The 20909-nt window shown below is 42.0% G+C and overlaps 1 protein-coding gene across 8 annotated transcripts in view; it reads left to right on the top strand.

Moving 5' to 3' along the window:
- VPS13D (vacuolar protein sorting 13 homolog D) overlaps window positions 1-20909 on the top strand; it is a 294776-nt gene that overhangs the window by 83286 nt on the left and 190581 nt on the right. For all 8 annotated transcript variants that reach the window (XM_055261411.2, XM_055261410.2, XM_055261409.2 and 5 more), the window contains exons 30-37: window positions 232-444; window positions 4216-4481; window positions 5950-6083; window positions 8262-8417; window positions 10447-10657; window positions 11602-11676; window positions 15786-15992; window positions 17970-18059. In XM_055261411.2, coding sequence (XP_055117386.1) covers window positions 232-444; window positions 4216-4481; window positions 5950-6083; window positions 8262-8417; window positions 10447-10657; window positions 11602-11676; window positions 15786-15992; window positions 17970-18059 — 1352 coding nt within the window. The remainder of the gene's footprint in view (window positions 1-231; window positions 445-4215; window positions 4482-5949; window positions 6084-8261; window positions 8418-10446; window positions 10658-11601; window positions 11677-15785; window positions 15993-17969; window positions 18060-20909) is intronic.

Here is a 20909-nt window from a genome sequence, read left to right as displayed (position 1 = left end):
CCTATGAACAAGATCATCTCTTTGGAACTGGAAAAGTAAGATCCAAGGCACAGTAACACTCCATTTTGAGGAGTCTATTAACAGAATCAGGAAAACTCAGAATGAAAGTTATTCTCCTTATGGGACTTAGATATATTTTTGATTTTGCTCTTGTTATCTCGGACTTATATACTTTTGTAAAATGGAAGAGTTGTGTTTCACATCTTGCCTGCTTTCTTTTCTCTCTTTTAGATTTGACTTCAAGAAATGCAAACTGCTCTATGAAAGTTTTTCCAACCAAACCAAGTCCATTAACTTGGTTTCCCATTCCATGATGGCTTTTGACACCCGTTATGCTGGGCAGAAGACCAGCCCTGGCATGACGAATGTGTTCAGCTGTATCTTTCAGCCCGCTAAGAACAGCAGCACCACCCAAGCGTCCATTCAGATTGAACTACATTTCAGGTAGCAGGTCCAGACCCTTTTCTGCCTTTCTTTATGGAGACATTCTCTTTTGGGTCAAGTCTTTGTTGGCTTTAGAACATCAAAAAACCAAGGAATCACTAGACAGATAAATAGATAATGGCTTAATCAGTGCAGTGTACTGTATATTAATGTATTATTCCTATAATCTTGCAGTTTCATTTATTGGCCAGAAGATGTCTCTGTTGCCTTTAAAAATAAAGTAGTTAAGAATTGAGCCTTAAAATCAATCTCCTTGTAAGCTATAGACTGTTTTAATTTGTAAAGTGGCTTGGAGAAGGAAGAAATTATACTGGTTTAAGGAAAAAAGTAACAAGACTTTTGGTCTTTACAAATAATGGAAAGGAAGGTGGGTTTGACTTGAATTACCCATTTATTCAAGTCTTACTCATTATCCATGTATACATAGTTTTTACCTTTTTGAATTAGGTTATATTTTTCTTTCTGGTATTATGGGAGACAGTGTTGTGTATAGAAAGAACATATATTTTGGAATCAGACAGATCTGGGCTGAAAACCTTGCTCTCCCATTATCTAGCTATGTGTCCTCAGACAAGTTGTTTAGCCCCTTTGAGCCTCAACTTCCTCTTATATAAAATAGAAAATTACCTATACCCACCTCATGGGGTAGAGGTAATAAAGTAATTCTGGCATATTGCTTGGCACAGTTGGCAGCTGTCATTGTTACTGCTGATATAACGTGTTGTTTTATGATATACTATTTGCTGATATTATGGCTGAACATAGACCTTAAAACTGAAAAATTAGGCCTGATCTAAAGAAGTCTTTCAATGAAAACCCAAAAAGGAGACCCTCCCTTCTGTTAGTGCTTCATGTCATCAGACATGTTGTAAGTATAAACCACTAAGTAAAAAGATTGTGAAAAACTTTGTGGTTAAGCAAAAAACAGAACAAAAAGTCATCAGGATTATTCTTACATGTTTCTGTATGCCTGACATTTCAATGTGCTGTTCAGAATTGCCCAGGGTTTAGGTTTTGTTTTGTTTTTCGAGAGAGGTCATGATTTCTCCATATGCCTTTAGGAAGTCTAGCAGAGTAGACATTTACACTTTTTTATGAACTTTAAAATTTCAGGAGTGGGAATCCTAATTGCCTCTTATTGGGCCCTGCCATGAGCCGGGCACTTCAGCTACGCTCAGCGTAATCTGACAAGTCTGCAGAGGGGGTGACCTCTTCCTCATTTTGCAGTTTCCAAGTTAGAAACTTGGAGAAGGGTTAGTTCACTCTTCTAAGGTCACACAGCTCGTAGGTCAGGAAATCAGAGCTCAAACCTGAGTGTGTGATGTTAAAGCCCATGACGTTTCTAACAGTCTTTGGACCTATCAGGTGTCTCGTCATTGGGCTGATTGCAGTCATGTGATAAGATGGTCCCATTTTGCAGTTCATTTGGTTGAAGATGTTTCCTTTGAACAAGAGGCTGGCATCTGTTTGGTCCATCTGGAGAAACTTTTTTTTTTTTTTTTTTTTTTTTTTTTTTTTTGAGACGTAGTCTCACTCTGTCGCCTAGGCTGGAGTGCAGTGGCACGATCTCAGCTCACTGCAACCTCCGCCTCCTGGGTTCAAGTGATTCTCGTGTCTCAGCCTCCTGAGTAGCTGGGACTACAGGCTCCTGCCACCATGCCTGGCTAATTTTTGTATTTTTAGTAGACATGGGGTTTCACCATATTGGCCAGGCTGGTCTCAAACTCCTGACCTTGTGATCTGCCCGCCTCAGCCTCCCAAAGTGCTGGGATTACAGGCGTGAGCCACGGTGCCTGGCCGAGAAACATTTCTTTTTGAGTTTACTTTATTATTATTGATCTGGCTTCCTAGACTGTCAGGTAGTTGTCTCCTTCTTATCATATTTTTAATATACAGGGAGCCTGGAAATATTTGTGTATTATAGGTGTATAATTGGAGTCAAATAATAAAGCCTTACCTTGGCTCTTGCTAACAGAAATACTATTGTTAGCGAGAGGAGTGAAATGTTCTTTTGATGGGAATTTTTGAACGCCTTTCGTGTCTGAAGAAGAATTACTCTTCTGTTGGGATCTTGTGTGTCAAATATAAATCACTTCACTGTGTTTAAAGGCTTGAAATATTTTCCAGAAAAGGGATCCAACACACTGTGACTTTCCAGTTAAATACAGAACTCTGACAATCTATGTTCAAAATGGGGTGGAAAAATTTTACTGAGGGCAACATTTTTTCTCCATTACAAAAGAGTAGAGTGTTTCTGTGAAAAATGCTGTGTCTGTAACAAGGAGCCATGCATCATGATGCTGTTTTCCTAGAGGCAGTGAGCCAGGTTTAGGAGAAATGAGGAGCAGAGAAACCAGCCTAGAAATATTTCCAAGTTAGGTTTTCCCACATAGGAATACCTTTTAGGTCAGGGAACCAGGTACATGTAGTAGCTAGAATCCCAGAGTCTCTTTTGGGCTTACGGAACCAAGTTCAACCCAGAAAACCCCATGTTAAGTGCTCCAGCCCGTTTCTCTTGTCCTACTCATCTGAGGCCTATCCATTAGTAGGCCGGGCCTGCTGATGTACTAATAGGGCCTGGATGAAGCCCCTGACTGCATCATGGTTTGAGGTCAGGCCTGAGAGTCCTCGCTGGGTTTTCACGTCAAATATAGACTTTGGAGTAATGGCAACTTGTCCCCCCCACCCCCACCCCAACTCTACCTCTAGGTTACTTAGGGGACATATATCCCTGGTAAATGTCATCTTACTTGTTCTCCTCAGGCCAAAAGATTTGGGCTGTCAGGTCAATTTCAACTAGAGAAACAATCTAGTACTAGTGTGTATAAACTTGGTATTATTTATAAAGAAGTGATCCTAGACGTCACAGAAGGAGTGCCTCATTGATATTCTTGAAATAGCCCATAGGGAAAGAAAGTGACATTTATCAAATACCTGCTATGTGCTTGGTGCTTTATTTCTTATCATATTAATATTCTTCATTTTATAAGTGGGGAAACAGGCTGAGAGAAGGTAGGTGACTTTCATAAGATAACACGGCTTGTAAATGGCAGTATTTAAGTCTGCGTCTCAGACTTCAAAGCCTGTGCTCTTTACCATACCAGAATTTCTTGACCTTAGCACTATTGACATTTTGGGTCAGATAATTCCTTATTATGGGGCTGTCCTGTACATTGTGGGATAATTAACAGCATCCCTGGCCTCTACCTATACTAGATAGCAATAGCAACTCCCTCTAGTTGCAATTGCAATTGAAATGTGAATAAAAAATGTCTCCAAGGGCCAGGTGCAGTGGCCCACACCTGTAATCCTAGCACTTTGGGAGGCTGAGGCAGGAGGATCACTTGATCCCAGGAGTTTGAAGTTACAGTGAGCTATGATCATGCCACTGCATTCCAGTCTGGGCAAGAGTGTGACCCTGTCTCTAAAAAAAAAAAAAAAAAAAAAAAAAAAAAAAAAAAGGAAATAATGTCTCCAGGGGAGCAAAACCATCTGATTGAGAACCACTGAGCTATACTATCTATGCTGCTTTCTTATAAAATGTTCCTTGTTGTTTAAAAATATGATTAACTTATTACACTGAATGTGTTATTAAACCAGTAATACATGGAATATGTTATTCAACCAGTGTTCAGAGTTTACTGATACTCAAAGCAGGCAGTTTGGAAAATACTGGAATACCACCTGCCAAAACCGAGCAGTACATTTGCAGGTTATTGAAATACCATGTTTCTTTTTTCCTATTTATTTTCTCCTGTCTTCTTTTTATAGATCTACCAAGGATTCCTCCTGCTTTACAGTAGTTCTCAACAATCTCCGTGTGTTTCTCATATTTGACTGGCTACTATTAGTCCATGATTTTCTGCACACTCCCAGTGATATTAAGAAACAAAATCATGTTACTCCTTCTCGTCACCGTAACTCTAGCAGCGAATCTGCTATAGTTCCCAAAACTGTGAAGAGTGGAGTAGTTACCAAGCGGTCTTCCCTTCCTGTGTCCAATGAAAGGCACCTGGAGGTCAAGGTCAATGTAACAGGTGATTATATGTCAGTGTGATTCATTGGTGCTTAGTTTGAATGTTACACTCAATATCTGTCTTACAGGATGATTGCTCTTTTGCCTCCCATTTTTCACATGAGCACTTACACATTTGCCTCTTTTATAGATCTGCAAGCATCAGAGGTCTTGGCCTTCATTTTCAGGTGGGAGCTGCCTGGCCCACTGAAGGCTGCAGGGTTGCTTGTCCCTGTCCCCTGCCTGCCTAGCACTTGTGTCTGGCCCAAGCATCCACCTGGGCAGCAGTCTTTTTTTCCAGTGTACAGTCTGTCTTCAATTTGCCGTTTGATCTTTAGGGCCCTAACAGATGTGCTTTATGGAGTTTAGGCAAGTTTTGTATGTGAAAACCTCGGTTTTGGCCGGGCGCGGTGGCTCACGCTTGTAATCCCAGCACTTTGGGAGGCCGAGGCGGGCGGATCACGAGGTCAGGAGATCGAGACCATGGTGAAACCCCGTCTCTACTAAAAATACAAAAAATTAGCCGGGCGTGGTGGCGGGCGCCTGTAGTCCCAGCTACTCGGAGAGGCTGAGGCAGAAGAATGGCGTGAACCTGGGAGATGGAGCTTGCAGTGAGCCGAGATCGCGCCACGGCACTCCAGCCTGGGTGACAGAGCGAGACTCTGTCTCAAAAAAAAAAAAAAAAAAAAAAAAAAAAAAACCTCGGTTTTGAAGATAAGTAAGTGAGGAGATTTTTATTTTCATTACAAAAAGAATGTTTTTCTTTGTATAGATGGATTTACTATGGCTTTTGTTGACTAGCGAACTCATCTAGTGCATCTGTATGTATTTGTGTATTTATTCTTATGTTTCTGATACCTGTACCTGCTTCTCAATGATTTTGATGAAGCTGGCTAGCACAATGCGTTTTACATGAGTTCAATTACAAGCTTGATCTATATATGGTTTTTGATAAAAACACAGTTTCAGGCAGAATGAATTTACTATTAAATATATACAAATAAGTTGAAAACTTACTGATTTCAAAAATCTCGATATTAAATTGGTCTATGTTCTTTGTAAACAATCCTTGTAAATAGCTACTTAGATGCATAGTGCCTGACCAACATTAGTACCTGAGTCTTCTTCCTGGAATTTTCAGTCAGGTCATCACTTAGAGAAAGGATGATTTTGCGAACTTCTGAATATCTCCTAGGGCCTCCCAGGAGGACTGGGGTGCAGTTTCTCTATCTAGTTTAGAAATATTCTAAAGAGAGAAATCACATCCCAGTCTTTCCTGCTGCCGCAGAGCTCTGTTGGCTCAGCTGCATGTGGCCAGATGCAGAGTATTGGTTCAGGATGACAGTGTTAGTAAATGTCAGCAGACATTTTGGAGAAAAATCTTACTGGTTCGTGTTGTTGCCTGGTGGAAATGCGCTGCCTCGTTTGCAACAGCCTGGTGTTTTCCAGCTTCCCAGCTCTGGCTTGATTGACGATGTTGTCCTTTCCAGGTACGGAGTTTGTGGTCGTTGAAGATGTGTCCTGCTTTGACACCAATGCCATTATTCTGAAAGGCACCACAGTGCTCACCTATAAGCCCCGGTTTGTTGATCGCCCCTTTTCAGGAAGTTTGTTTGGCATCGAGGTAAGAAGTCTATGTGTTGATCACAGCAGTGCATGTTGGCTCACGAGAAAAGCATCTGGAAGAGAATTTTACCTCTTAAACTTTCATTAGGAGAAGTAATTCATGAAATTGGAAGACCCTTGCCCTCTTCTCCTCTTTGTTTTCTCCCCAGATCTACCTGGCTATTCTAATGAATGAATTCAGTCTCCCAGTGTTAGGCTATAAATATGCAGAGGGCATTTGCCTCTTTCTTTTACACCCTTTCTTCCTCAAGAAGTTCAAGGAGACTTTTCCAGTCCCCACTGCCCTGTCAGGCACCTTGTTGTGCCCTCTCATTCTGCAGACCTCGTCCATGAAGGTGAGGCCGTGGGTCTCATTTCCCCTGCATCCCTCTCCTCACCTGGAGTGCAGCCCTGTGAAGAGCTAGGGCTTTGGGAAGGGAAACCTATTTATACAAAGTGCTAAGGATCTTATATGTTATCCTTTCAGGAATACCTGATCCATAAAAGGGCAGCTCTGTAGAGTCCTGCCTGGCTGAAAGGAGCGCATGGATAATAGTGGTGCTTTAGGCTCTCATGTCATCTCATGAAGAAGATAATTTGTGCTGGAGTGGCCTTTGTAGCTTGAAAATGTCATTATGCAATATTAGGCCAAAAGTGCTTTGTCTCTTGTTAAGCCATGGGGTGTGGAGACAGAAGGGGAACCATGGCAGGTTCTTGTTTCTATCAGATGTTTGTACTTGACTCATCTCAGCTCACATTTCCTGTGCCATACTGTTAGGATATTTGGTCAGGGTTCCTTTTGCTTTACGATTGGCCTCTTCATGCCCTTTTCTTTCCAGTGGGATTGCTCAAAGTTTGAACGAATAAAACTTATTTTCACTGTTAGGAGTATATGGTTTATGGTTTTGAGACAAACATAGTGGAATAAGGCCTGTAGGGACCCTACTTCTTGACCACTTGTTTCGCTCTTGTAAAGAAACCTCCGTTTGAGAGGAAGGATTTGCATGCTGGTGTGATGTGAGTTGATCATGAAATTGCAATTCATCTGCCTTCCAAGCCACCACAATGCTAGCTTTGAATGGAGAATCTTGCTGATTGATTAATGAACTGTCAGGTACAATTGGGTTTTGTGTAGCAAAAACCCCTGAAGGAAAAAGGAAAATGAAACTTTTCTGCTCTGAAGTCTTAGGACAACTACATGGCAAAATGTTTGAGATCGCTGGAAACTCCTTTCAGTCCTGCGTTTGAGGCAGCACAATTGGATCTGAATTTTAAGACCAGCTTGATAAATCATTGGGGAGAATTTATAAAGTATGAATTTTGAATATGGCAAAGGACCTTGGTGTCACATGTTTTTCACAGCACTAGGATAGGTCCCAAAAAGGTGGTGGAGTGGGTGAAGAGGGTACGAAGGACCCAAATGATTGCTCTTTTCTTTCCTCTGTGCTCTTCCTGAGCATGCAAAATAATTTGGTCCTAGAACTGGAGTCCTGTCTCCCTCTCTCCCTTCTTTCTCTTTCCCAATGAATGTATTTATTTTTTTAACCTTTTATTATAGAACATTTCAAACATGTACAAAGTAAACAATAATATAATGAACTCCATATATACCTATCACCCAGCTTTAATAATATATTTATTTTTAATTATGAAAATATTGTGGGGAGGGAAAATAATCATATATGATTTCTGATAGGTTATTTTGGTGTGTTTCCTTAAAGTTGGGGAGTAACAATATTTTGGGTTGTATTTTCACATAGTCTGTGTTGTAACTGTCTTCTTAAAATCCATATGGTCTTTTTTGTCATTTTTAAATGGCTGCAAATACTCCACTGAGTAGATGTGATATAACCTTCGCTGCTCTTAATTTTCTTTAACTATTAAATAATGGTTTAGTGAATTTTTTTTTGTTTGTTTGCTAGTTCCTAGAGAGAAGTAGGATTACTGGATCAAAGGGTGTGAGATTTGTAAGGCTTTGGGGATGTATTGCTAAACTCCCTTTTCCTCTGGGTGAACCACTGCCTGTGCTCTTGGCAGCGGTGGGGGGCCTCGCTCTTCACAGTATTTATTTCAGCAGTTGTTATGGGTCTTATGATAACACATGGCTGACTGCTTCTGAGATAGCCTCTTTGTGCTGGTAGTTGGACCCTTCCTAAATCAGACGTTAATTCTCGCCATATTGCATTTCATTCTCTAGGTGTTTTCATGCCGACTAGGGAATGAGCATGATACAGCTCTTTCAATTGTGGATCCCGTACAAATTCAAGTGGAGTTGGTGGGGAATTCTTCTTATCAAAATAGTTCAGGATTGATGGATGCATTCAATAGTGAAGATTTCCCACCTGTGCTGGAGGTAATGATGCAAAATCTGTGCAATACGTTGATATGCTCTCAAACACTGTCCTATGCAGGCACTCTTATTTACTCTGAGCCCAACAACCTCTTTTTTTGTTTTGTTTTGTTTTGTTTTTTTGAGATGGAGTCTCGCTCTGTTGCCCAGGCCAGAGTGCAGTGGCATGATCTCGGCTCACTGCAAGCTCCGCCTCCTGGGTTCACGCCATTCTCCTGCCTCAGCCTCCTGAGTAGCTGGGACTACAGGCGCCCGCCACCACACCCATCTAATTTTTTGTATTTTCAGTAGAGACAGGGATGGTCTCGATCTCCTGACCTCGTGATCTGCCCGCCTCGGCCTCCCAAAATGCTGGGAGTACAGGCATGAGCCACTGCGCCTGGCCGTCAACAACCTCTTAGTTACTTCAGCAAATACAAAATAAATATGGCATTGTTTCTGTCCTAGAAGTTCCTACAGTCTTGGGGAGGATAAAAGTCCTGAGTTATCTCGTATAATCTTGAAGTTCTATAGACGCTTACAGAAAGCAGAACTCAGCATAGGTGGGAATGTAAATCTTGAGTAAGACTCCAGGTAAGGTGGATTTGGTAGGAAGGGTAGGATGTAAATAGAGAGGAGGAGTGAGAGCGTTCCAAGTGAATAACCTAAATTGAGTGGAAGCAGGACGGTCTAACTAGAGCAAATAACTATGTAGGGAAGTAAGGAGGATTCAAGGTGAAGCAAGGGAAGGCAGGCTTGAGAATTGGGTGTTTGATTTCCTTGGTTGAGTGAGGATAATTAATTAATGAATCCATTTGAACCATAGGAGGTTAAAAGGGAGAGAAAAGCCATTCTGAATTTTTTTTTTTTTTTGAGACAGAGTCTTGCTGTGTTGCCCAGGCTGTAGTGCAGTGGCGTGATCTCGGCTCACTGCAAGCTCCGCCTCCCGGGTTCACGCCATTCTCCTGCCTTAGCCTCCCGAGTAGCTGGGACGACAGGCACCCATCACCACGCCCAACTAATGTTTTGTATTTTTAGTAGAGATGGGGTTTCACCTTGTTAGCCAGGATGGTCTCGATCTCCTGACCTCATGATCCGCCCTCTTTGGCCTCCCAAAGTGCTGGGATTACAGGCATGAGCCACCGTGCCCGGCTGGTCTTTTTTTTTTTTTCTCACAGAAAAAGAAAAATAAATAAATAAAGCACCCTTTTCAGACATTGAGACAGCCATCCAGAGTGCTCGTTTGTGCACTAGTCTGGTTTTGGTGTCTGCACTGCCTGTACCAGAGGTAGCTGTACTGCTCATTTCTCAGGAAGACTGGATTTCAGGAAATAGTGTCGAACTTGACTCATTTAAGTTATATTTGAATAAAGAGATACATTTTGTTGGTTGGTCATTTTGTTTGAGAGATTTAAAAAATTAAATAGATCCATGCAAAAGGGATTAACAAGTGTTGCTGATAGGCGATCCCTTCTCCCCCAGAGCCATCTTCGGTCCTCTGCTTTAATGATTAATATACTTGTATGAAAATCATCCTGCTGAAATACTAATTGCTCTAGTAATTAACCTAGCTTAGTATTTTTTTTTTTTTTTTTTTTTTTTGAGACGGAGTCTTGCTCTGTCACCCAGGCTGGTGTGCAGTAGCGTGATCTCAGCTCACTGCAAGCTCCACCTCCTGGGTTCACGCCATTCTCCTTCCTCAGCCTCCCGAGTAGCTGGGACTACAGGCGCCCGCCACCACGCCCGGCTAATTTTTTGTATTTTTTAGTAGAGACAGGGTTTTACCGTGTTAGCCAGGATGGTCTCAATCTCCTGACCTCGTGATCACCCGCTATGTGGTGCAGTTTTGTGACCATTTGACCTCATAGTTGAGACATCTTACCTTATGGTTATTAGGGCTTAATTTCAAGATCTTTGCAATCTTTTAAATGAGAAATTTGGTGCAGTATCTGTTGGACTTTTAGAACTTGAAATAGGAATTACATCTGTAAGAGATATGGATGCAAAACCAATGCAGCTTTAAAAAATTGCTACCTTTTTTACATTTTGTTAGATTCAGTTACAAGCCCTGGATATCAGACTCTCCTATAATGATGTTCAGCTGTTTCTTGCCATTGCAAAATCCATCCCAGAGCAAGCTAATGCTGCAGTGCCAGACTCAGTGGCCCCGGAGTCAGACTCCATTGGCAGTTACCTTCCAGGTGCATCTCGCGTTGGAGAGGAAATCAGAGAAGGGACAAGACACACCTTAGATCCTGTCTTGGGTAGGTGTTTAACTATAAAACCCACTCAGTCTTGCTAATAATGCTTCTTCTTTTTGACTCTTAAAATTTTCTTTTGCACAATTAAATTGTTCAGAGTTTAATTGTATGTCGTTAAGTATAACTAAGCCCTAAGTATGACTCTCTCATTTTTAAAAATTTAAAAACAAACAAAACATCCCTAACCAACTACTCCACTATTTTTCCTCTTTCAGTTTTTTCCAGAGTTACCTGGATAATGCCAAAGTTGAGTTTTAAGCTTTGAGAGTTCTCCTCTGAAGTTATATGAGTAGCACTGTTTTATTTTTAAGCTTTTATTATTAATTTATTGGTTTATTTTGAGACAGGGTCTTACTCTGTCACCCAGGTTGGAGAGCAGTGGTGTGATCATAGCTCATTGCAGCCTCAAACTCCTGGGCCCAAGCCATCTTCCCTCCTCAGCCTCCTGAGTAGCTGGGAGGGACTACAGGTGTGTGCCACCATGCCTCACTAATTTTTAACTTTTTTTTTGTAGAGACGGGGTCTTGCTATTTTGCCCAGGCTGGTCTTGAGTTCCTGGTCTCAAGTAGTCCCCCTGCCTTAGCATCCCAAAGTATTGGGATTACAGGTGTGAGCCACTGTGCCCACCCCTAATTTTAAGCTGTTTAAAACACAGTCAGGGGAAAATGTAGGGGCCAGATGGTGGAATGAAGGGGCCAGATGGGAAATAGACCTTTCCCCCCACAATTCCTGGCAAGGACACCACTTTAAAAACACAGTCAATATGAGGAAAAGACTCAAAGATTTCAGGGTACGCTTGATAGAACTCTCCAATTAGGAGTCCAGTTTTGCTTAGAGAAATGAAATGTTTTAGTCACGGTTTTTAAATTTTCTTTTTTTCTAAAATTAGTTTGTAGATTAATTTACATAAAATTATTTATGAAAATTTTATGCTATTTGTTTCCTAGAGTTACAGCTGGCTAGGCTGCAGGAGCTGGGATTCAGCATGGATGATTGTCGCAAAGCTCTTTTGGTGTGTCAAGGTAATTCGAACAGGGTTCTGTTACCCATTGTTTATCTTGATGATATGCTTCCTTCCCATTTCCTCTCTTACTGCCACAAGGCGACTTTGAGAGCTGAGTATGTTTGGAGGACGCTTTATGTGTCTTCTCTGGACTGCATATCATCTTAGGTCAGTAATAATAACGTCGCCCAGATTGGAGTGCAGTGGCGCTATCTCAGCTCACTGCAACCTCCATCTCCCCAGTTCAAGCCATTCTCCTGCTTCAGCCTCCTGAGTACCTGGGGTTATAGGCATGCGCCACCACACCTAGGTAATTTTTGTATTTTTAGTAGAGACAGGGTTTCACCATGTTGGCCAGACTGGTCTCGAACTCCTGACCTCAAGTGATCCACCCACCTTGGCCTCCCAAAGTGCTGGGATGACAGGCAGCAGTCCTTAGTAGTGGATAAGAATTTGGGCTCCAAGGCCGGGTGCAGTGGCTCATGCCTATAATCCCAACACTCTGGGAGGCAGAGGCAGACAGATCGCCTGAGGTCAGGAGTTCGAGACCAGCCTGGCCGATATGGTGAAACCCTGTCTCTACCAAAAGTACAAAAAAAAAAAATTAGCCGGGCATGGTGGCACATGCCTGTAGTCCCAGCTATTCAGGAGGTTGAGGCAGGAGAATCGCTTGAACCTGGGAGGCGGAGGTTGCAGTGAGCCAAGATCATGCCCCTGCACTACATTCTAGGCAACAGAGCGAGACTCTGTCTCAAAAAAAAAAAAAGGGCTCTGGAGCTGACTGACTGGGTTCAGATCCTTATTCTCTGCCACTACCTATTAATGACTTTGGGAAGTGGCTTTAACCTCTGTGAACCAGTGCTTCCTTATCTGTAGAAAGAAGATAAAAGGCTGCCTCCCTCAGAGATTTGATGTAAGTAAATTACTATATGCAAAGCACTAAGAAAGTGCTAGCACACAGTAAGTGCTCTATAAATGTTAACCACTGTTACTAGTGGTTGTGCTAATGGTGGTGATATTGATAATTATGACCATTTATTGAGGTCCTGTATGCCTATCTTTGTGTTTTCTTTTTGCATCCTCTTCACAGCCCTTGGAGGCAGACATTATTATTCCCACTTGAGATGAGGAAACCAGCTCAGATTGGTTAGGTAAAACTTCTTAAGTAAACTTGTTTGAGGTCACATCTTAGTCCTCTACGATGAGTTTAAAGCCAGGTCTACCTGCCTCCTAAATCTGTGTTCTTTCTACTCCATCTCACTTCCTTTCCATCTCCATGTTTCCCTTTCTCTTCAAAAAGAGAAGTACAGTACAGGCTGCATTTCCTTCCATCTTTTTTTTCCCTTTTTTTAAGAGACAGGGTCTCACTCTGTTGCCCATGCTGGAATGCAGTCATAGCTATGGTGCAATCATAGCTCACTGCAGCTTCCAACTCCTGGGCTCAAGCAATCCTCCTGCCTCAGCCTCCTTTCCAGTCTTTACACTTGTGTGCACTTTCTTTCTACTTCTCTTTTTTTTTCTTTGAGACAGAGTCTCGCTCTCTGGCCCAGGCTGGGTTGCAGTGGCACGATCTTGGCTCACTGCAACCTCCGCCTCCCAGGTTCAAGTGATACTCCTGCCTCAGCCTTCTGAGTAGCTGGGATTACAGGTGCCTGCCACCACGCCCAGCTAATTTTTGTATTTTTAGTAAAGATGGGGTTTCCCTTTTTTGTACAGGCTGGTATTGAACTCCTGACCTCGTGATCCACCCACCTCGGCCTCCCAAAGTGCTGGGATTACAGGCGTGAGCCACTGTACCCGGCCTCTTTCTACTTCTCTACCTACTGTGGACAGTATATCCAACACACACATGCGCACACATTAAATTTTTAATGTACTGATAGATTCTGTTGCCAATGCAATTTTATAGTCTTTTAAAATATTGAATTATGATTATAATTCTGTTACGATATACTTAATATATCAGCAGCATCTTCCCATGTCATTGAAATTATTTATCAACACTGATCTTTTTACGTTGACTCTAAGGATGTATTATAATTTAATCATTCTTCACTTGTTATTCAATATTATACACACTTCTATATAGTAAACATTTTTTGGTGTGAATTTTGTCTGTGTCTTTTAAGTATATCCTTGGTAGAGAGATCTATATTTTAAATAGCGGACCATAGGGTATAGATATATTTTTCAGGCTCTTTATTTGATTTCTTTCTTTTTTTTTAAATTTTTCTTTTTTTAAATTTTTTTGGGGCTCTTGAATCGACAAATCTTTTTCTAAAAAAATTGTATCTGGGTTATTCCAGCCGATTTATGTGTGAAAAGGCTTGTTTCGTGACATACTGGTTTACATTAACTTACCTTTTGGATTCTGAAAAAAATGAAGGTAGACCTAGTTCTCATGTGTTCCTTGGTTTTGTTTTACCCAGTCATCATTAGTTTTTGGTTTAATTAATTTTATACCCCTTAATGTTTACTTTTCCTATGCTTTTTACTCTTTAACAATTTGAGCACTTTTTTTTTTTTTTTTTAAAGTTCTGAGAACCTTTTGGATTTTTTTTTTTTTTTTTTAATTTTAGATACTGGGTTTTGCTCTGTTGCCCAGGCTGGAGTGTAGTGGTGGCACAACGATCGTGGCTCACTCTAGCCTCAAACTCCTAGGTTCAAATGATCCTCTCACCTAAGCCTCCTGAGTAGCTGGGACTACAGGATGCACCACCGTACCTGGCTAATTTTTAAATTTTTTGTAAAGACGGGGTCTTGCTGTGTTGCCCAGGCTGGTCTCAAATTCCTGACCTAAAGTGATCCCCTTGCCTAAACCTCCCAAAGCATTTTATAGGCATTAGCCACTGTGCTCCGCCTCTGTTTGGTAATTGTTTTTCTTTTTTTTGAGGCAGAGTTTTGCTCTTGTTGCCCAAGCTGGAGAACAGTGGTGCGATCTTGGCTCCCGGCAACCTCCGTCTCCTGGGTGCAAGCGATTCTCCTGTCTCAGCCTCCCAAGTATCTGGGATTACAGGCACGTGCCACCACACCCAGCTAATTTTTGTTATTTTTGGTAGAGACGGGGTTTCACCATGTTGGTCAGGATGGTCTCGATCTCTTGACCTCATGATCTGTCCGCCTTGGCCTCCCAAAGTGCTGGGATTACAGGTGTGAGCTACTGCGCCCGACCGATAATTTTTATTTCTTTAATAGATAAAACTTAATTCCATCAGTAATTAATATGATAATAGCAACTAATGTTTATCTGTAATGTAGATAATAGCAAATAATGTTTATTACACTCCAGGCTTCACTCTGAGAACTTCCCATGTACTCATTCTTCCCTCTTCCTGTCAGTCCTTTTAAGTGGGTGCTGTCGGGCACAAAGAGATCAAATAACTTGCCCAAGAGCCAGCAGCTGGTAAGGGCAGAACAGGATCTGAAGCCAGGCCAACTCACTCTGGAGCCCATGCCCTCAGTCACTTACACTGTCCCTGGTACTGGCCTCTGGTGACTTACGAGTATGGGGTGGCATTGCTTCTCTTTTCTTTTTTGGGTGGAGGGGGACTTTAGCAACCGGGTTGTACTCAAGAGGCGATTAGTTAATGGTTATATATTACACACATGCAGTTCTCGCGTTGCTCTCTGTTCTCAAGGCATTTGGGATTGATTAGAAGACACATTATACACAAAGTAAGATATTTGAGAACAATTACAAAACAGCACATCAATATATTTGCAAAACTACATAGTGAAGATTAAGTACTTAGGTACCAGGTGGCGCTGTGTCTGGATCCTCTCCTGTCCTCTTCTCTCCTCTCCTTCAACAGATGGCATGGTAGAGAGGGATGGCTTCCTGGAGGCATTTTGGGCCAGATCATGAAAGGTGTGGTAAATTTGAGTGGAAGGTGTGCAACAAAATGTTTGCTTAAAAGCAGGATTTCTATTATGCTGGGATTCCCTCCCACCCCCCACCCCCACCACCCCCACCTTCCTTTGTTATTAAGTCCAAGAATACTTCTGGGATCAAGGCTCTCTTGGCTTCCCAGTAGGTCTCTAGAGAATTTTATTTCTCTATTTCCTCTGTGAGTGGCCAGGGTAGCTGTGGAAGCTGGTAGAACTGATCACTTCTTAATTTCTTTGAAGGCCAATTGAAAAAGGCAGCAAGTTGGTTGTTTAAGAATGCGGAACCTCTGAAGTCTCTTTCCTTGGCCTCCACCAGCCGAGATAGCCCAGGGGCTGTGGCAGCACCATTGATCTCTGGCGTGGAGATCAAAGCCGAGAGTGTGTGCATCTGTTTCATCGATGACTGCATGGATTGTGATGTTCCTCTTGCTGAACTCACCTTTTCCCGTGAGTGTCGTCCTGGTTTTCAGATTCATCTTGAATATTTTCAGTCATTGCTGAATTATTTGGGGTCTTTTTTTTTTTTTTTGTCATTCATACTCTATTTAGTCATTTGGGTGAAATTTAGATAATAGTTTTACATATGTTTTTCATTATGTATATTTTAAAGAAACTTTTATTTGCCATATGTGGCCTTCAGCCTATAGCTTGGGAATAGGAATGGTCTTTGATAAAATTTCCATTGTATTAACATCTCTAGCTAAATAATTCCTGATCTCTTCATTTTTCTTATCTTTTTATGTATCTAAAGATTGTAGTGAACAGTGCTAGGCATTTAACAGATAAGCTCAGACAACAATGGTTCTGTTGTATTATCTCTTGAAAATCAAAAACAAGAATCTTACTAGAAAGTGCACTTCTGAGTCTCCACCACAGGGCCGTGTAAGGGGTAAAACACTATATGTGAGCTGTCCTTTGCTAGAGTGGGGACCAAAGTAGGAGTACTCTATCCTTTTTTTTTTTTTTTCCCCTCAAAGGTGAGGTCTTGCTTTGTTGCCCAAGGTTGGTCTCAAACTCATGGGCTCAAGCAGTTCTCCTGCTTCCCAAGTGGCTAGGATTAAAGTGGCCCACCACCACTTCTGGCGGGAGTACTTGATCCTTAAGTGCATCACTGCAAGCAGTGTGAAGTTGAGATCTTTTTTTTTTTTTTTTTTTTGAGATGGAGTTTTGCTCTTGTTGCCCAGGCTGGAGTACAGTGGTGCAATCTCAGCTCACCACAATCTCTGCCTCCCACGTTCAAGCGATTCTTCTGCCTCAGTCCCCTGAGTAGCTGGGATTACAGGCGTGCGCCACCATGCCCGGCTAATTTTGTATTTTTAGTAGAGACAGGGTTTCTCCATGTTGGTCAGGTCGGTCTCGAACTCCAGACCTCAGGGATCTGCCTGCCTCAGCCTCCCAAAGTGCTGGGATTACAGACGTGAGCCACCGCGCCCGGCGAGGTTGAGGTTTTGAGGAGAGTAAATGAAAATCTTCCTACTCTGGTTAGTTTTAACTTTCCATTGTTTCGATCTTGCCAGCCTCTTCTTTCTTGAAGTCAAGTTTGCTTCTGGGTCTTGAATCTGGCCTCTTGCACATTACAGAGCTTGCCCTTTCCCTGAGCTTCTAGGGCACCACCAGGGCTGCTTGGTTAAAAGTGACAACTGGAATTTTGACTGTTTCTGTGAATATCTTTTCTGCAGAGACTAATTAGTTAATTCTTATTTTTGTATGTCATTCTTAACATTTTGAGCTAATATTTATCAGAACATGACTTCTCTAATCAGTCTGCCTTCTTGTCATTATTCAGGTAGAAATATCTTTTTTTATTTTTTCTTTTTATTTTTTGAGACGGAGTCTCGCTTTGTTGCCAGGCTGGAGTGCAGTGGCGCTATCTCGGCTCACTGCAACCTCCACCTCCCGGGTTCAAGCGATTCTCCTGCCTCAGCCTCCCAAATAACTGGGATTACAGGCGCCTGCTACCACGCCCGGCCAATTTTTGTATTTGTAGTAGAAATGGGGTTTCACCATGCTGGCCAGGATGGTCTCAATCTCCTGACCTCATGATCCGCCCACCTTGGCCTCTCTAAGTGCTGGGATTTATAGGCATGAGCCACCGTACCTGGCCAGAAATATCTTTTATGTTCCCACAGGCTTCAGGTACACCTGGGTGCCAGGCCTGGCACTGTAGGAAGGGAAATGAGGTACTTGCCTCAGGCACAGAGTTTAAGAGGGTGCCAAAAAACTCAGTCATGGAGATAAATAATATCTCAGTGCCATATTTTTAAAAATTGCTGCAAAAAAGCACATGATGAACAAAATATCAGAATGTTGTGTGCTCTTCTTTGCGAGTATTAGCTCTAACGTTTCTTTAATGTCATTTATCGGCAAAAGGCAGTTTTGGTTGCTCCTGCCCTGCCACTGCAGTAAGGTTTGCTTTCATTGCAGGTCTGAATTTTCTTCAGCGTGTAAGAACTAGCCCTGAAGGCTATGCCCACTTCACCCTTTCTGGAGATTATTATAACCGTGCTCTTTCAGGTCAGTATAAAGCATATGTTATCATGGGATTTAAAAAATAAATTTAAATGTTTGCCTGGACCTATTGCTAACGTAAATTTTACATGAAGGAAAGGGCAGGGGTGGGGTGGGACAGGGAAAGATGAAAAGCAGGTAGACTGCATAAACACAGAAAATAAGGATTTTCTGTTGCGCTAAAAACATATCTGATATGTTGCAACTAAAAAGATGTTTTTGGCTGTACGTGGTGGCTCACGCCTGTAATCCGAGCACTTTGGGAGGCCGAGGAGGGCGGATCACCTGAGGTCAGGAGTTCGAGACCAGCCTGGCCAATATGGCGAAACTCTGTCTCTACTAAAAATACAAAAACTAGCTGGGCATGGTGGTGGGCGCCTGTAATCCCAGCTACTTGGGAGGCTGAGGCAGGAGAATCACTTGAACCCGGCAGGCGGAGGTTGCAGTGAGCTGAGATCATGCCACTGCACTCCAGCCTGCATGACAGAGCAAGGCTCCATCTCAAAAAAAATTTAAAAAATGATGTTTTTATAATTTTTTTTGATCCTGCAGTTGGGCTCATTCTAGAATATGCCATTGCTCAATAGTGAAGGATCATTTGTTTGGCCCTGAGAGTAGCTAAATTTCAAGGGAGATTTATGCCCACAAGCATTTTTTTTTTTTTTTTTTTTTTGAGACCGAGTCTTGCTTTGTCACCCAGGCTGGAGTGCAATGGCACGATCTTGGCTCACTGCAACTTCTGCCTCCGAGTTCAAGTGATTCCCCTGCCTCAGCCTCCCGAGTAGCTGGGATTATAGGTGCTTGCCACCATGCCCAGCTAATTTTTTCTATTTTTAGTAGAGACGGGGTTTCAGCAGGTTGGCCAGGCTGGTCTCGAACTCCTGACCTCAGGTGATCCACCTGCCTCTGCCTCCCAAAGTGCTGGGATTACAGGCGTGAGCCACTGCGCCCAGCCAAGCATTTTAAATCTCAAGTCCCTTCACTCCCCACTGGGTTCGTTTGTTTTATTAGAATCTACTGAGTCAGTGACACTGTGTATTCTGCCCTACTTACTGTCTTAAAAAAAGCAAAAACTGAAAACCACTGCTGATCAGAGCAGGCTCTTTTTTGGGAGATGTAAACCTCAATAATATCGCAAGCATTTTCAGGTTTCTTTCTTCCCATTTGAAAGACCAACGTAAGAGCCTATAGATACAGGTTGAAATTCAGAAGCCATAATATATTAGGGCCAGGTCGTTTGAACAGTGAACTTTGCCTTAAGAGAGCTGAAAGAAGGTCTCATTGGAATTGGTAGTAGGCATGGACAGGATAAGCAGAGTAGTGCTGGGCAGTCCAAGGTGTAAACCTCCTATGGCCTGCTCCCTTTAATTTCAGTAAGAAATTAAGCCTTGATTTGTTGTGCTGCTGCTGAGTGTTCTAGAGCATTTATCACATTTAATTTTGTGTTAACGTTTTTACTCTGTACCAGACTCGCTTAAAGCTAACACCCTTATTTCTTCATTGTTCAAAATGTTTTACTTTAGAATGTAATCCCAGCACTTTGGGAGGCCGAGGTGGGTGGATCATGAGGTCAGGAGATCAAGACCATCCTGGCTAACACGATGAAACCCCGTCTCTACTAAAAAAAAAAAATACAAAAAATTAGCCGGGTGTGGTGGTGGGCGCCTATAGTCCCGGCTACTCGGGAGGCTGAGGCAGGAGAATGGCGTGAACCCAGGAGGTGGAGGTTTCAGTGAGCCAAGATCGTGCCACTGCACTCCAGCCTGGGCGACAGAGCGAGACTCCATCTTAAAAAAAAAAAAAAAAAAAAAAGAAAAAAGAATAATGGCCCAAGTCTTTCTAGTTGAGAGAAACTCTTGCGTGTGGGAGCTATTTTTCTGAGAATCATTTGTTTTCTTAGGCCTAATATTGCTTACTTTTAAAGTTGTATGAACACATTCAGGTCACTAAATGTCAAATGGTGTAAGGAGACTAATGTACCTACTGTGTGTTACATACCAGTTTGGATTTGTTCAATGGCTGATTGTGTGAGTCTATTTAAAGATCTGTTAAAAATTAATTGGCTTTGAAGAGTTGAGTCTTTTAAGTCACAGTGATGTACCATTTTTGACACCCAACAGGTTAGCAAAAATTAAGTGGGACATTACTAATTATTGGAAGATATAAGCCATAGTCCCTGCTATTAGAACTATATATTACTACTACTACTTTGTAAAACAATTTGGCATGACCTGGTAAATTTGAGTGTAAGCATACTCAACAACCCAGCAACGTGTTGCTTCTAGGTCTGTACCATAGAGACTGTCTTGCCTGTGTGAACTACAGATGTATATAAGGCTGCTTATAGTAGTATTCCAATAGCAATAAAACTGGAATCAAGTGAATGTCTTTCAGAAGTAGAATGGATAAATAAATTGTATATTCATTATAATGCATGTTAATATTCAGTAGTGAAAACAATGTACCACAGGGACCTGCATCAATGTGATGTAGCAGTATGCTCAACAGTATGCTCAAAGACATATTGGTGAGCAAGAATAGAAACTTGAAAAAGAATGTACATGGGGATTCCATTTATGTAAAGATCACAAACAGGACAGTCTAATATGTTCTTAAGAAAGGTATATATGCTTGGTAAAATTATAAAGAAGAGCAAGGAAATGATTAACTAAAAATTCAAGCGAATGGTCACCTGGAGTTGGGTGGGAAGGGTTGGTGGGAAGGAAGGGAATGAGATGGTAGGGAATGGCCCTTGAGGACTTCAAAGGAACTTGTAGTTTTCTGTTTCTTAAGTTGAATAGTGAGTACACGAGTGTTTGTGGTGTTATTTTATATGTTGTTTATATAGTCTGTGCA

The sequence above is a fragment of the Symphalangus syndactylus genome, chromosome 22 (assembly GCF_028878055.3).
Source record: "Symphalangus syndactylus isolate Jambi chromosome 22, NHGRI_mSymSyn1-v2.1_pri, whole genome shotgun sequence".
Classification (NCBI taxonomy): Eukaryota; Metazoa; Chordata; class Mammalia; order Primates; family Hylobatidae; genus Symphalangus; species Symphalangus syndactylus.
Note: the sequence above shows the minus strand (reverse complement) of the source record. Positions and strands in the feature narration are given on the sequence as shown.